The 16,393-nt window shown below is 48.4% G+C and overlaps 1 protein-coding gene across 5 annotated transcripts in view; it reads right to left on the reverse strand.

Moving 5' to 3' along the window:
• The window catches only part of pamr1b (peptidase domain containing associated with muscle regeneration 1b), a 115,549-nt gene that overhangs the window by 56,813 nt on the left and 42,343 nt on the right, over positions 1 to 16,393 (reverse strand). Inside the window, exon 1 of one of the 5 annotated variants that reach the window (XM_078415077.1) lies at positions 10,680 to 10,734. The exons of 3 other annotated variants lie outside the window; for them this stretch is intronic. Coding sequence is in view for 1 of the 2 variants with exons in the window: in XM_078415074.1 (XP_078271200.1) it covers positions 10,142 to 10,208 (67 nt within the window). In the remaining variant the exon portion in view is untranslated. Of the gene's footprint in view, positions 1 to 10,141; positions 10,437 to 10,679; positions 10,735 to 16,393 lie in introns of those variants that run through there. One more of the 5 variants, XM_078415074.1, reaches the window with a different exon arrangement.

The raw sequence follows: 16,393 nt of genomic DNA on the forward strand, positions 1-16,393 counted from the left end.
TTTCCTCCCGCATGGTGGAATGGAATGGAAGACTTTATTATCACATGTGACGAGGCATGGTGAAATCCTTTGCTTGCACACCCAAATGCATATGCAAACAGTCGCTGCATACGGTGCTGACAAAGTTACAAAGTACCTCCGCTGGCTCCTCCATTGTTCCCAGAGAGAGTGCCCCTGACAACACATCTTGCTAAGGCCGAGGGGTCATTGCAGAATTGAAGGTGGCGCCCACTACAGACCCATGGGGATACCAACACCTGCACCCTGCTTCTCAAAACCACCCATCCCACCGCTCGCCCCAGATGCAGCGACGTAACTGAGGTACTTGCCAGAAACACGAACGGAGAAGATCTCAATAAAAGTCTGCTGAGTTACGAGGTGAAGGTATTACAGTATCCAAAACTCTGGACTCTGCAAATCTCTTTCTTGCTCATCCCCCTGGGATCCACCTTGGTAGTATTCCAGGAGATGCTTCACACACACACACACACACACACACTGTCAAATGAGTTTACCAGGAGGATGGTCTGTTGAACAGCACCAGACATCAGTCGTTGAAGTCGGGGCGAGTTCACAATAAGCTTACTGTAACCAAATGAATTACTCTCTGTATCCTCACAGGTTGTATATCGTAGACAGTACTCAATGCCCATTCATCTAATAATGACGGCATAGTGGCTCAGCAGTAGAGTAGCGGCCTTACAGCGCCAGAGATCAAGGTTCGATCCTGACCACGGGTGCCGTCTGTATGGAGTTTGCAAGTTCCCCCTGTGAACACATGGGGTTTTTTCGGGTGCTCCGGGTTCCTCCCACATCCTAAAGATGTGCAGGTTTGGAGGTAATTAGCTTATGTAAATGTCCCTAGGTGTGTAGGATAGAACTAGTGTATGGGTGATCGCTGGTCAGCGTAGACTCGGTGGGCCGAAGGGCCTGTTTCCACGCTGTATCTCTAAACTAAAATAAACTAGACTGTGAGTCACCCAACGTTCAAATTCATTGCTACCCTTGGTCTTCCCCTGCTAGCTTCTCCTGCGGGGTTCCACAAGGCTCCATCCTAGGCCCCATTCTCTTCTCTCTGTACATGCTCCCCCTCGGCCAAATCATTCAAAGGTACGGCATTTCTTTCCACTGCTCTGCGGATGACACACAGCTTTATCTCCCCCTGAAACCCAACAACCGGTCAAATTTAACTGCCTTGAGGACATAAAATGTTGGATGGCACAGAACTTCTTTCAACTAAACGAGAGCAAGTCTGAGGTCATCCTATTCGCCCCCGACTCCATCAAAACGATAACAGGCAGCCTTGGAAGCCTATCCTCCCTAGTCAAACCACATGTCAAAAACCTTGGCGTGATATTTGACTTAAAGTTTGAGAAGCAAGTCAACTCTGTGGTAGAAGCCAGCTTCTTCCAGCTTCGTACCATAGCTAAAATCAAACCATTCCTCCAATTTGACGACATTGAACAAATCATCCACGCATTCATTTCCTCCCGCCTAGACTACTGCAACTCCCAATCATCCCTGTCCCGCCTGCAATTGGTCCAAAACGCAGCAGCGAGACTCCTGACGGGTACCCGTGAAAGGGACCACATCACCCCGATTCTGGCCTCTCTCCACTGGCTCCCAGTACAGTACAGAATCAACTACAAACGCCTCCTATTCACATACAATGCCCTAAACGGGCTTGCCGCTCACTTTCTGAACAATTATATAGGGTGCACTTTTAGTTTTTTTAGAGATAAGGCATGGAAACAGGCCCCTAAGGCCCACTGAGTCCACACAGACCAGTGATTACCCATACAGCAATTGTATCCTACACTCGTGACAATAAACAATTTTACCATTGCCAGTCAACCTACAAACCTGCGCGTCTTTGGAGTGTGGGAGGAAACCAGAGCACCAAGATTAAAATCCTGTGTGGTCACAGGAAAACGTACAAACTCCATGTAGCCAGCACCTGCAGTCAGGATCAAACCCGGGTTGCTGGCACTGTAAGGCAGTAACTCTACCACTGTGCCACCATGCCACCCTTACTTTGTCGGTGGTCGGAACACATTGTGAAGTTGGCAACTGGGCACCAAGTATGTGACTAATGTTTGTACACCACCAATTATTGGATGATCCAGTGGCGATTCTGCTCTGACGAGTGTTGATTAGTTTGCAGCTCTCAGCACTGCCTGTAACTGATATACACCATGTGTAGTTTGCACCTCATTAAGATTCAATTACCTTTTAAACTTCATCGATTCTAATTGGAAATAAATTTACTGAAGTACTCAAGCTATTCCAACTTGGACACCAGTTAAATCCCTGAACAGCAACGGGGAAATTTAATACAAGTTATCCAAATAAATTCTGGAATTTAAAAAAGGCAGTATTTGTAATAGTGATCATGAAACTTACAATGTGCAGTAAAAACACATCTGGTTCACTTAACACCCTACATATGACTCAGATCCAAAGCGATCTGACAAAACACTAGTTTTCACTTTTAAAAGTAGCTTGGCAGGCCGGTTACAAAGGTGACACATGCCACGATTATATAGCTGCCAGTGTTTGTAAATCAAGGTGACAGACAGTCGCCACTTTAGAACACAGAACAGAACCGTTCAGCACAGAACAGGCCCTTCGGCCCACAGTTTTCATGCCGAACATGATCTACTAAGTTAAGCTACTTTTCTCTGCCTGCACTTGATTCACATCCCTCCATTCCCTGCATATCCATGTGCCTACCTAAAAGCCCCTTAAATGCTTCCATCATAGCCGCCTCCATCGCCACCCCAAGTACCCCATTCTAGGTACCCACCACTCTCAGTGGTGTAGAAAACGTGCTCCACACATTTTCTTTAAAATGTATCCCTCTCGTCTTTGACATGTCAACTTTAGGAAAGCTTTTCTGACTGTCTACCCTATCTATGCCTCTCATAACGTTGTATACTTCTATCGGGTCTCCTCTCAACCTCCGGCACTCCATAGAGAACAATTCACGTTTGCCCAGGTTCTCCTTATCGCCAATACCCTCTAATCCAAGCAGCATTCTGGCAAAGCAGCTCTGTACTATGTTCAAACCTCCACGTCCTTCCTTCCAGAACTGCACATTTTCTGAAGGACAATATTGGTTGGACAAAAAATATTTGCTCTCATGTGTGAGTCGTTTTAATAGATGCAGGCCAAAATGGGTGGAGTAAGTAAATGCTATCAGTCAATGCATCTGCTTTATTACGTAAAGGGAGTCATTATTGCACCTCACCTAATCCCCATTCGACTTACACTCACTGCCTCCTTATCTGATTCTCATTGGAACAACGGTCACTACACCTCACCCAATGTCAAACCAGATTAAATCTGTTTAAAAAAATCAATAATCATCATTATCAAAGCAGCTGTGCAGTGTGAAATCTGTGCACAACTGGTAGACTGCCACCCCACAGCACCAGTGGTTGGGTTCAATGCTGACCTCCAAGAGAGTGTTGAGGCGATTTTTGCCCACCACACATACTGCAGACACTTCTATTTAAGAGTGTCCCCACTCCCCCTGATCCCACCCCCACCCCTCATTATAGTTTAATTAGAGAATGGCTTCCACCGTGTGTGTGTGTCTCCCAGTGTCAGATCCTGCCTGTCCCATCCCAGCTGTGGGAACCCACTGGACTATGATGTAGGGAGGGTAACATGTTCATGCTGCTTGGGTCAGTGTTCAAAGATTCAATCAAGCCCCTCATCCACTTCTCTGCACGACTAGCAGATTAAAAGGCTAACCAATCCATCTGTCCTCATAGGACTCATACAGAAATGATGGAAGAACTCAGCCAAAGTTATCGTTGCCCCCCCACCCCCTCACCCAGCCCCCCCCCCCCCCTCCTCCTCGCCTCCTCCTTCCTGCTTTCCCATGCCCCTTTTTTTCTGGAATACCTAGAGTGAAGGAAGAGATAGTATAACACAATGAGCTTGAGGTTTCTCTCCACCTCCTCCCTAATTTAAAGCGTGTATACCTAATCCTATTTTGTATATTAATGCATCAATGTTACTGAAGTAGTACAAGGCAAGTTACAGGTGGTCCAGACAAGACCTAAGCTGCCATAGCAACTTAGTTCTCCATCTGGACAGCTGTTGGGATCTTTGAGATCTTTGACTTTTAAACCTTCAGTCAAGCGACCAGCAATGCATGGCCTGAAAGAGTACACCCTTGTGTACGAGAGAGGATTGGGAGAGTACCGAGGGGAAAGGGACTCACTCTCTTGTTACTCAATGAGTTTGGAAGAAGGGTTGTGGTAAACTCAGCAGATGCTCCACCGGGGCAATGAAGGAAGGTGCAGTTAGCAGTAGCTGGTGACGTAGAATGGCAAAAGTCTGTCACCAGCACAAAATATAGTCCACGAGTGAAGTAACTGTGCCACATCGAGGATATCAAGGAAAAGGTGGCTTTGGCTAACTTTGCTCTTGAGGTATTCACAAAATGCTGGAGTAATGACATCTTGAGGTGATGTTGCTGTTAGGAGTCCTGTGGTTCCCCTTCACAGTGTGCGTCCTCCAGTGTGTTTCTGGTCCCCTCGGCCCTGCATCACCCACTAGGACCTGCAGTCGGGGCTGGCATTGCGAGTGTGGACAGTTGCCACATCCCGAGTCTTTTCCGATAGCAAGCGTTACCTGCACTCTTGGCTCCCTACATTTGGGGGCACTTTGCACCTAAATCTTTTGTCTTCTGTGCACAGAAGTAAATTATCTGATCCGCAATTGAAGGAGATGTCATAACTGCAACATCATGATGGCCCTACAAGGTCACTGCTAGGGTACATGTTCCAAGTTGTTGCTACATGAATCGCAATGGGCTTTCTCCATTTTCATTCTGACTTGGATACCTTTTCCAGGTTTTTTTGAATGGGTGGGAGGTCAGGGTTGGAATTTATTTTTAACAAGGCAAAAGGACCAGAGCGTCAGCAGCAACAGAGGCAATTTAAGAGACATGAAGGAAAGGTGTGTGGTCATCGAGCCAGCTTGGAGCAGAGGCAATGGTTGGAGCAGGTGCAGCATGTTAAGCCCTGAGGCCACAATCACCGCCATGATTGTTTCAACCACTTTACATAAGCTAATTGGAGATAATGTGAGGTTTATTAATGTCATAAAATAGGACCATTCTCCCAGTGGCCACTAATAAACCTCTGTCACTGTACAGTCACAGTAGTCTCACTGTTTATAAACACATACAGTCATAAAGTAATGTAGCACAAAAACAGGGCCTTCAGCCCAATTTGTCCATGACCATGCCGACCAAGATGCTGCAGAAGGTTCTCGACCCGAAAAGTCACCTATTCCTTTTCTCCAGAGATGCTGCCTGACCCGCTGAGTTACTCCAGCTTTTTGTGTCTATCTTCGATTTAAACCAGGATATGCTGTTCCTTCCTACACCCCCCATCTTAGCTAGTCCCCTTTGTCCATGTTTGGCCCATATCCCTCCAGACTATCCTATACATGTACCTGTATCATATCATCATATCATATATCTACAGCCGGAAACAGGCCTTTTCGGCCCTCCAAGTCCGTGCCGCCCAGTGATCCCCGTACATTAACACTATCCTACACCCACTAGGGACAATTTTTACATTTACCCAGCCAATTAACCTACATACCTGTATGTCTTTGGAGTACAAGTGTGTTTAAATGCTGTTGTAGACCCTGACTCAACTACCTCCTTTGGAAGTTTGTTCTATATACCCAGCAGCTTCTGAGTGAAAAAGATGCCTCAGGTTCCTATTAAATCTTGCCCCTCAGGTTCCTATTAAATCTTGCCCCTCAGGTTCCTATTAAATCTTGTCCCTCTCACCTTAAACATATGTCCTCTTATTTTTGATCCCCCTACCATGGGTAAAAGACTCTGTGCATTCACCCTATCTATTCCCCTCGTGATTTTATACATCTCTATAAAATCGCTCCACAGCCTCCTGTGCTCCAAGGAATAAGTCCTAGCCTGCCCAACCTCTTCCTCTACCTCAGCCACTCAAGTCCTGGCACCATCCTCAATCATCTTCTCTGCGTTCTCTCCAGCTTGTTATAGCAACATGTTTGGAGTAGGAGAAATGGCAATCCTTCAAATGTATAGTGCACAGTTACTGATTTAATCAATGTAATAGTTGTGCCTCAGAGCAGAATATGGCGTCATGGCTGAAATAAATGTTGACTACTCGATATTCCCAACTCTGTACCACTCTCCAGTTGTTCTGAAACATCCTCCAGATGTCCAGCATGGATGGCATTTGGTGTTACTGTTGCACTGCCCTGCATTCTGGCTGGTCACTGGGCTGTCAGCTTCTACTAATTACAATGGATCTGTTTCACTCTCACACCAGGGACTTCATGACAGCGGCTGATATTTCTGGAGAACCTTCAGCATATAATTCACCCTTAATTAAAAGAGTTATTTATAATAAATTCCCTGGTGGAGCAAGTGACAATAGGCTTGAGATGATGAATGGGTAAGGGTCTGAACCACACCATCCAACATATCCCATCTACACTAGTCCCACGCCTGCATTTGGCCTATATCTCTAAACCTGTCTTATCTATGTACATGTCCAAATGTTTCTTAAATGGTGTGATAGTCCTTGCCTCAACTACTTCCTCCGGCAGCGCGCTCAATAAACCCACCACCCTTGGTATGAAAAAGTTACCCCTCAGATCCCTATAAAATCTTTCCCCTTTCACCTTACACCTAAGCCCTCTGGTTCTCAATTCCCCGAATCTGTGCGTCTACCCAATCTATTCGTCTTATTATTTCATACACCTCTATAAGATCACCCCTCATCCTCTTGCGCTCCAGGGAATAGTTCCAGACGACTCCACCTCGCGCTATAACTCAGACCTTAGAGTCCTGGCAACATCCTTGTAAATCATCTGTGCACGCTTTCCAACTTGACAACATCTCTCCTATAACATGGGACCTCTGGGAAACAATGTTGTGAGGAGGACAAACATAGGAACACACGAATTAGGAGCAGGAGTAGGAGACTTGAGCTCTGGAACCCGGGTCACCGTTTATCGAGATCATTCCTGATCTGACTGACCTCAAGTCCATTTTGCCATTAACTCTCAGCAAGCTTTCACCTTCACCCTTATCGTGCATCTAACCAACTCTGCCTCAAACATAGTCAGAAACATAGTCAGGTCCCCGCTCCATAGAATTTGACAAAGTGAGTTTCAAATACCCACAACTCTCAGAGAGTAAAAAAGGTTTCCTCAAATGGGAACTCTCTGATTTTCAAACCCGCAGTTTGACACACAGTTCCAGGTTCTCTCGCAAGATGGAATATCTTCTCCACATCACTGTTGCCAAGTTACCTCAGGGAAGGTTTACCCCCCCTTCCCATACTGACCTTTCTGTCCATACTTGCGCTCAGTCCTCCAAGGCATGCTGGATCTCCCGGTTGCTAACTATTCTAACTCCCCTTCCCATTCCCTCACTGATCTTTCCATCCTGGGATTCCTCCATTGCCAGAGTGTGGCCACGTGCCAACTGAAGGACCAGGACCTCACGTTATTTTTAGATAGCTTACAACCCAATGGTGTGAACATTGAATTCTCCAATTACAGGTATCCCCATAACTTCCTCCCCTCCCTCTCCACTTGTTCCCCCACACCTCCCCTTTCTTCTGCTCCCCCACGTGCCCACACCTATTTCTCCCCTCCCCCTCCATCCACATTCCTTCCTCCGGCTTCACAATTTGCAACTCTACAATCCTTTTGTTCACACCTTCAATTTGAATCCCTGGTCTTTGTTCCAACCATCTGCCTATCACCCCCCCTCCCCACCCCCCCCCCCCCCCCACCCCCCCCCCCCCCCCCCCCCCGCAATGTGTGTCTACTTATAATCTGCCATGCTTTATCCTGCCTCTCCTCTCACTACTTTCTTCCCCCCCCCCCCCCCACGATCAGACTGAAGTAGTGTGCTGATCGAAACACCGCCTATCCGTGTTCTCCAGAGATGCTGCCTGGCCCACTGAGATACTCCAGCGCATTGTGTAAACCAGCATCTGCAGTTCCTTGTGTCCACACCTCAGGTTATGTTTCATTTCAATCAAGTCCCCCGCCGCTTCTCTACACTACAGCAGATTAAAAGGTTAACCAATCCATCTGTCCTCAGAAGACCAACACAGAAATGGTGGAAGAACCCAGCCAACAAGTGGCCTCCGTGCAAGGAGGAACCAGTTAACATTTCAGGCCAACGACCCCTCCTTAGATCTCACAAGAGAACCCACCCACATCAGATAGCAGTCTAGTAAATCATCTCCAGATTATTTCCAGCACATTTACTTCCCTTTTTAAATCAGGAAACCATTCCTTTTTTAATTAATTTTATTTTAATTTTAACAAAACAAATACATGTATGAACTCATAGTACGCGATGGTACCTACATTATAATTTTGATTATACATTTTAAATTCGATTATACCTGTATTGTTCTGTATTATCTCCCCACCCACAACCCCCCTCCCCCCCACCCCCCAGTTAGAAAAAAGAGGAAAAAGGAGAAGAAGAAAGATAAAGAAAAAGCAGGAAACCATTCCTGCCTGGTCTCCTCATTTACTACTCCAGCACTCCAGATATAATACATATTAGATGCAGAACACCACTTGGTGTAGATTACAGTGAATGACTTACAGAATTAAAAATGTAGGGAATAATTCAGCGTATGCGGAGAATACCACTCAGAATACGGTGAACAAAATAATTTGGTTTTTATTTCACAGAACATAATAATAAAAATTATAATCAACAAGCTGTAGAATTTAACAAACAGAAGCAACAAAAAAAACTAAAAGAGAGTGACTGTAACATTTTAGTACCACTGATCTTTCCACATTCCTCACTGCCAATGGTGCCATTTTGACAGCTCGAGATGGAAAACAACATTGGTAAACTGAACAGGCTATCGATCGATAGCAAAAACCCCAGCATGATCAAAGGCTTGATCATTGACTAAGGGATGAAGACTACCAGAGATCCCGGGAGAAAGGACAGCGTGCAGAGAGGCAAAGACGGGAGAGGGTGAAAGACGGGAGAGGGTGAAAGCTCATGGAACAGGCAGTCACCAGGCACCTAGTGCAGAGTTCCCTGGACCAAGACAGGGCAGTGAGTGACATAGCCCTGACCCTGGCGCAGGGGGCGCAGGGAATGGACAAGAGGATGGGGGAAGAAAGGGCAGGGCCGGGGTTCAGGAGTGAGTGGATCAATGAACAGGGAGTGACTGGATAACAGAACAGGGAGTGACTGGATAACAGAACAGGGAGTGACTGGAGGTGATTGCAGGAAATGGTTATATCCGAACAATGAAAGCAACATGGATCACCAGCGATGGGAAAGGGAGCATCGGGATGAGTCGAGGAGTAAATGGTTACAAGGAATGGGCTTTCAAGGATCAGTGGACGATGTGACAGGACAGGGGAAATGCATGCGAGTGGATCAGGGCTGGAAACGTCAGTGACCGAACACGAATGCACAAAGACAGCAACACTGACACAAACATCCCACCCAGGGGGACTGCTACACTCACACCCCACCCTGGGGAAGACTGATACGCACACACTATCCCCGGGAACACTGACACTTACACACACCCCACCCTGGGGAAGACAGATACGCACACACTATCCCCGGGATCAATCTCACTCACACCGCACCCTGGGGAACACTGACATTCACACCCCATTCCCGGGAACACTGACACTTACACACACCCCACCCTGGGGAAGACTGATACGCACACACTATCCCCGGGATCAATCTCACTCACACCGCACCCTGGGGAACACTGACATTCACACCCCATTCCCGGGAACACTGACACTTACACACACACCCCACCCTGGGGATCACTGGCCGTCAGTCTCAACCCCTGGGGATCACTGACACTCACCCCTCATTCCCAGGATCACCGATACTCACACAATGACACTCACCCCCCTTCCCCAGGAATCACTGACACTCCCCCCCCCCCCCCAGGATCACTGACCCCACTGCCCTGTGTTCTGAACATTGCCCCTCGGTGCCCGCGGTGGTACATTGCCACAGTGCTACCTGCTGCCTTGTTCTCTGTGCCTGTCCCACTGCGGTGGGGAGAGGATGTAACATGCGACGGGCTTGCCTTACCTTTGGGCAGACTGAGGACAGCTGGCATGTGGAGGACAAGCAAGCTCAGCGCTGCCCAAGCCTCCATCCTGTTGCTGCGCACCCTTCCTCAGCTCCCCTCTCCTCCGCCCGGTGACCAGCGAGTCCCCCTCACGCCCTTCCTTCCCCTGCGCCCTCTGACTTCATGCCGTGGATGCTCCGATACTTTCCTACCACAACATTTGAAAAAAAAGTCTCCATCCAAAAAAACAGTCGGCTCTCAGATGAGAAATGCATGACATCACCCTCTGTGGGAGCTCCGTTCTTTCCATTAAAGCCGCCGTGCCTTTGGCAAGCACACCAAGAGCTCGCAGAGTGCTGCTCAGGCTTAGTGTGCCTTTAACAGTCGCCCTGCTCTATCCCTTCCCTCACACTCACCCTTTTAAACAGCTCCCCCCCTCCCTCCGACGTTACGATCAGACAACTGGAGTTCAGTGCTGCCCCAAGGCTACGCTGATTTACCACAGCACCCTGTGCGTTGTAATAAAGTCTGTAGCAGAAGCACAAAAAATGTGCTTACGTTTCCATTGCCAGCTCTCCCACTGTCCAAAGGTTTGCTGTGATTTGGTCTGACATGTACGTCGCCATTACTCACCCTGACCCCCATTGACTCCTCACAGCAATGCTGGTATAGAATGGGCCCAGGGCCAAGTTCCCCACACCTCTCAACCAGACCATCAGGTCATGTCAGTAGAAGCACGGAACTGCAGATGCCGGTTTATACCAAAGATAGGCACAAAGTGCTGGAGTAACTCAGGCAGCAAGTCTGGAGAAAAAAAAGATGGATGATGTTTCGGATCTGAAGAAGGGTCCAGATCCAAAACATCACCCATTCTTTTTCTCCAGAGATGCTGCCTGACCGGCTGAGTTACTCCAGCACTCTGTGTCTATCACTGAGTCATGTCCTTAGGCTGCCCGGGCTGGTTGCCGAGAAGACCAGACTTGGACTTGGGACTTTCTGGCCAGTGGAGTCAGTCACTCACAGAGGATAGCTGTGGTTTCGTGTGTCTCCACTTACCCACTGAGGACAAACATCATCACCGCCACCTTCGTGCACTGTCACTTTAATGTGTAGAAAGGAACTGCAGATGCTGGTTTACGTCAAAAATAGACATAAAATTCTGGAGTAACTCAGCGGGACAGGCAGCATCTCTGGACACAAGAAATGGGTGATGTTTTGTGTCAAGGCCTGGACAACTGGCAGTCTGTAGAAGGGTCTCGACCTGAAACATCATCCATTCCTTCTCTCCAGAGATGATGCCTGTCCCACTGAGTTACTCCAGCATTTTGTGTTTATCTGTCACTTCAATGGCTTTAATGGCTTTTCAACCTGGTTCCCTCTTATTGGCACAACGCACTCTGTTACTCTGTGACGTTAGTGGTGTTGACCACTAATCCAGTCAATTTGAATGCATGTCTCCCAAAGGCAGTTTACGCATTGGAGTAGAATTTATCATAAAACCTAAATCACCGTGAAACTACCAGATTAGAGTTAAACACAAGGAACTGCAGATGCTGGTTTACAAAAAAAGACAAAAGTGCTGGAGTAACTCAGTTCACATTTCTTGTCTTTTAATCTCTGGCCTTTGCCCAACCATCTGCCATTGACCCCCCCCCCCCATCTGTATTCACCTATCACTCAAGGACATAAAGTACTGGAGTACATTTGGAGAACATGGATAGGTGACATCTCGGGACCAGAAACATCCACTATCCATGGTTTCCAGCGTTGCTGCCTGACCTGCTGAGTTACTCCAGCACTTTGTGTCCTTTTGAGTATTAACCAGCATCTGCAGTTCTTTGTTTCCACCTATCACTCACCAGGCTTATCTCATTCGGTTTAGTTTCGTTTTAGTTTGGAGATACAGCACAGAAACAGTCCCTTCAGCCCACTGTGTCCGTGCCGACCAGTAATCCCCGTATAATAGCACTACCCTACACATTAGGGACAATTTATAATCTTTTTTAAAAATATTTTATTTTTATTTTTATTAGCAAGGAAGAAAGAGAATTACAAAAATAAAGGGTATGGGGATAGATCCGGGAGATGATGAGTATAGTTGTACATTATAATCTTTACCGGAGCCAATTAACCGACAAATCTATGCGTCTTTGGAGTGTGGGAGGAAACAGGAGCACCCTGGGAAAACCCACGCGGTCACAGGGAGAACGTACAAACTCCGTACAGACAGGATCCGTAGTCAGGATTGAACCCGGGTCTTTGGCGTTGTAAGGCAGCAACTCTACTGCTGCGCCACAGTGCCACTCTAGACATGGGCCCATGCCAACCTGGTCTGTGTGCATGAGTCTCTAACATCACAACTAAATTATTCCACTCCTGATTACCTTCCAAAACAGGCAGGCAAACGCCGAGTGGGAATGCCAGCTCTTAGCACGTCTTCAGAGAAGCAATGAACACCGGCAACGGCCGTCATTCCGACATACCACGAGGGGAGGAACAATAAATCTTAGCCACCGCCAGGTTCTTATCTTGTACTGGAGTATCCAGAGGCTACTTACATGATGAAAGAGCACAGAGTTAACTGCAGCACTGGTGAGAGCGAGGCTGAAAGAGAACACGGAACCAAACAGATCACTCAAACCTCACGGACTGACACTGCACCACTAAAAGATAAAGGAAGGCATCTCTGCTTGGAGTCGGGGGATGTAGGTGAGGCATTAAATGAGTGCTTTACATCTGCATTCACCATAGTGAAGGAGGAGTACAGCAGGATCAGTGTGGACAATACAGATATTCCAAGGCAGTTTGAGATCAAGGAGGAGATGGTGTTGAGGCTCTTGAAGAGCATTAAGGTGGATGTTCTCAGGGCCTGATGGGATCTATCCCAGGTTACTGAGGGAAACAAGATAGCAGATTGCGGGGGCCTTAGTGAGGGTCTTTGTTCCTTAGTGAGGGTCTTTGTTCCTTAGTGAGGGTCTTTGTTCCTTAGTGAGGGTCTTTGTTCCTTAGTGAGGGTCTTTGTTCCTTAGTGAGGGTCTTTGTTCCTTAGTGAGGGTCTTTGTTCCTTAGTGAGGGTCTTTGTTCCTTAGTGAGGGTCTTTGTTCCTTAGTGAGGGTCTTTGTTCCTTAGTGAGGGTCTTTGTTCCTTAGTGAGGGTCTTTGTTCCTTAGTGAGGGTCTTTGTTCCTTAGTGAGGGTCTTTGTTCCTTAGTGAGGGTCTTTGTTCCTTAGTGAGGGTCTTTGTTCCTTAGTGAGGGTCTTTGTTCCTTAGTAAGGGTCTTTGTTTCTTCTCTAGACTGCAGAGGACTGGAGAATGGTCAATGTTGATCCTTTGTTTAAGATGGGATGTAGAGAATCCAGGGAACTATAGGCCAGTGAGCCTCCTGTCACTGGGATGAAAGTTATTGGAGAGAATACTTCAAGATAGGATTTACTCCCACTTGGAAGAGAATGAGCTAATGAGGGGTAGCGAGCATGGTTTTATATGCGGCAGTTCGTGTGTTAGTAACCATTGAGTTCACCCTTCAAACCCGATGAAAGAGATTGATGAAGGTAGGTGGTGGATGTTGGGTGCAAGGGCTTTAGTAAGGCTTTTGATAAGGTTCTTCATGGTGGGCTGATCCAGAAGATTAAGATGTTCGGGATTAATGATGACTTGGTCGTATGTATTCAGAACTGATTCATTCATAGAAGACCTCTTCCCTCCCTCAATGTGAGGTGGGTGAGGGAGGGAAGAGGAGGGGGTGGGCGGGTGAGGGAGGGAGGGAGGCAGGAGGGGGCAGTGGAGGGGGTGGGTGGGTGAGGGAGGGCGGGAGGCAGGAAGGGGTGGTGGAGAGAGGGAGGGGATAGTGGAGGGGGTGGTTGTGTGAGGGCGGGAGGCAGGAGGGGGGTGGTGGAGAGAGGGAGGGGGTAGAGGAGGGGGTGGGTGGGTGAGGGAGGGAGGGAGGCAGGAGCGGGGTGGTGGAGAAAGGGAGAGGGTAGAGGAGGGGGTGGGTGTGTGAGTGAGGGAGGGAGGCAGGAGGGGGATGGTGGAGAAAGGAAGGGGTGGGTGATGGAGGGGGTGCATTCGTGAGGGAGGGAGGGAGGCAGGAGGGGGTGGTGGAGAAAGGGAGGGGGTAGTGGAGGGGGTGGGTGTGCGAGGGAGGGAGGCAGGAGGGGGTGGTGGAGGGGGGTTGGGTGATGGAGGGGGTAGAGGTGGGGGTGGGTGGGTGATGGAGGGAGGGAGGGAGGGAGGGAGGGAGGGAGGGAGGGAGGGAGGGAGGGAGGGAGGGAGGGAGGGAGGGAGGGAGGGAGGGAGGCAGGAGGGGGTGGTGGAGAGTGGGAGGGGGTAGTGGAGGGGGTGGGTTGGTGAGGGAGGGAGAGAGGAGGAGGGTGGTGGAGGGGGTGGGTGGATGAGGGAAGGAGGAAGTCTTCTATGAATGTCAGTCCTTAATCCATACGAGGGTTGTGGTGGGAAGGAAAATATTTTGTCTAGAGTTCTGTGACCAGTGGAATTCCATAGGGATTGGTGCTGGGACCTCTGCTGTTTGTGATATATATATAAATGACCTGGATGTAAATGTAGATGGTTTGGTGAGAGAGATTGCTGACGACACAAAAATTGGAGGAGTTGCTGGCAGTGAGCAAGGCTGTCAGAAGATACAACAGGATTATAGATCAGCTTCAGAATTCCACAGATTCACAACTCTCTGACTGAAAAAGTTTTTCCTCATCTCAGTTCTAAATGGCCTACCCCTTATACTTAAACTGTGGCCCCTTGTTCTGGACTCCCCCAACATTGGGAACATGTTTCCTGCCTCTAACGTGTCCAACCCCTTAATAATCTTATACGTTTCAATAAGATCTCCACTCATCCTTCTAAATTCCAGTGTATACAAGCCTAGTCGCTCCAGTCTTTCAACATATGACAGTCCTGCCATTCCGGGAATTAACCTAGTAAACCTATGCTGCACGCCCTCAATAGCAAGAATATCCTTCCTCAAATTTGGAGACCAAAACTGCACACAGTACTCCAGGTGCGGTCTCACTAGGGCCCTGTACAACTGCAAAAGGACCTCTTTGCTCCTATACTCAACTCCTCTTGTTATGAAGGCCACATTCCATTGGCTTTCTTCACTGCCTGCTGTACCTGCATGCTTCCTTTCAGTGACTGATGCACTAGGACACCCAGATCTCATTGTACATCCCCTGTTCCTAACTTCAAGTTCACTAACGTTCCCAGCCCACCACAAGGTTAAAAGGAATGTTGTTGTTGCCGTGGAGACACGGGAGGCCAACACACAGGGCAGGCGGGCGGCTGGCTGTTGGGACAGTGTAATCGTTGCCAGATTGTCTTTCAGCTCCTCCCGACAGACGCACACTCTCCTCTTCCACTGCATCAGCTGACGCACTCGCCAGTCTGACCCCCCTCCCAATGCCTCCCCTGAGACGTGTCTCCATCACATTCATCAAAGGGCCAACAGGGCCACCCTTAAATCAACTCAATCAGGAACAGATGTGGTACAGGTTCAAACTCCAATCGTTTTCTGTCAACTCTTCCCTTCTCTGCTCCCAATGAAACTCTGCGGGACAGAGGAGGGTTCCGCTGCAGTAATGCTCCCGGCTCCTTGGCCTGGAGGGATGGGCGGACTGTCAGTGACGAAGGCTGCAAGAATGAGATTTACAAACGATTTCCTCCTGTTGTCAGCTAGGCCTCTCTGTCTGGACAGGCGGCCGCAAGCAGCACATTCATTATTTTTACTGTCTTAGACTTGGCTCAGTTGCGGCCTCTCTCTAGTCTGGGAGTCACAACACTGCCCACCCCTCCAGAGCATCCCAGTGCAGTGGTGAATGACAAGGGCAAGTCATCCCAGGAGGATTTTGTCACATTCAGCCGAGGACCCGTCTACCCTCTCGGTGGCCCGGGGCAAGTCTTCGTGGCAATGCCCGAGGAAGGGAAGGCGAGCTGCCAATACTCTCAGGGGCAGAGCAGCAGTGCAGCCGGTAGAGCCGATGCCTCCCAGCTCCAGGTTCAATCCTGACCTTGAGTGCTCTCTGCGTCGGTGTTTGCCCATCCTCCCCGTCACCTTTTGGATTTCCCCTGCTGCTGCTGCGATACCGTAGGGTTGGTAGGTTAATTGGTCGCTATAAATCATCCCTGGCGTGTAGATGAGTGGTGACATCGTGGGCAAGGTGAAAGGAGAATATATTGGGACGCATGTAGAATTAGTGCAGCTGGGAGATTTGAGTGCAGACTCGATAACCAAAGAGCCTGTTTCAGAGCTGTATGATGTCA

This window comes from Rhinoraja longicauda, chromosome 18 (assembly GCF_053455715.1).
Source record: "Rhinoraja longicauda isolate Sanriku21f chromosome 18, sRhiLon1.1, whole genome shotgun sequence".
NCBI lineage: Eukaryota > Metazoa > Chordata > Chondrichthyes > Rajiformes > Arhynchobatidae > Rhinoraja > Rhinoraja longicauda.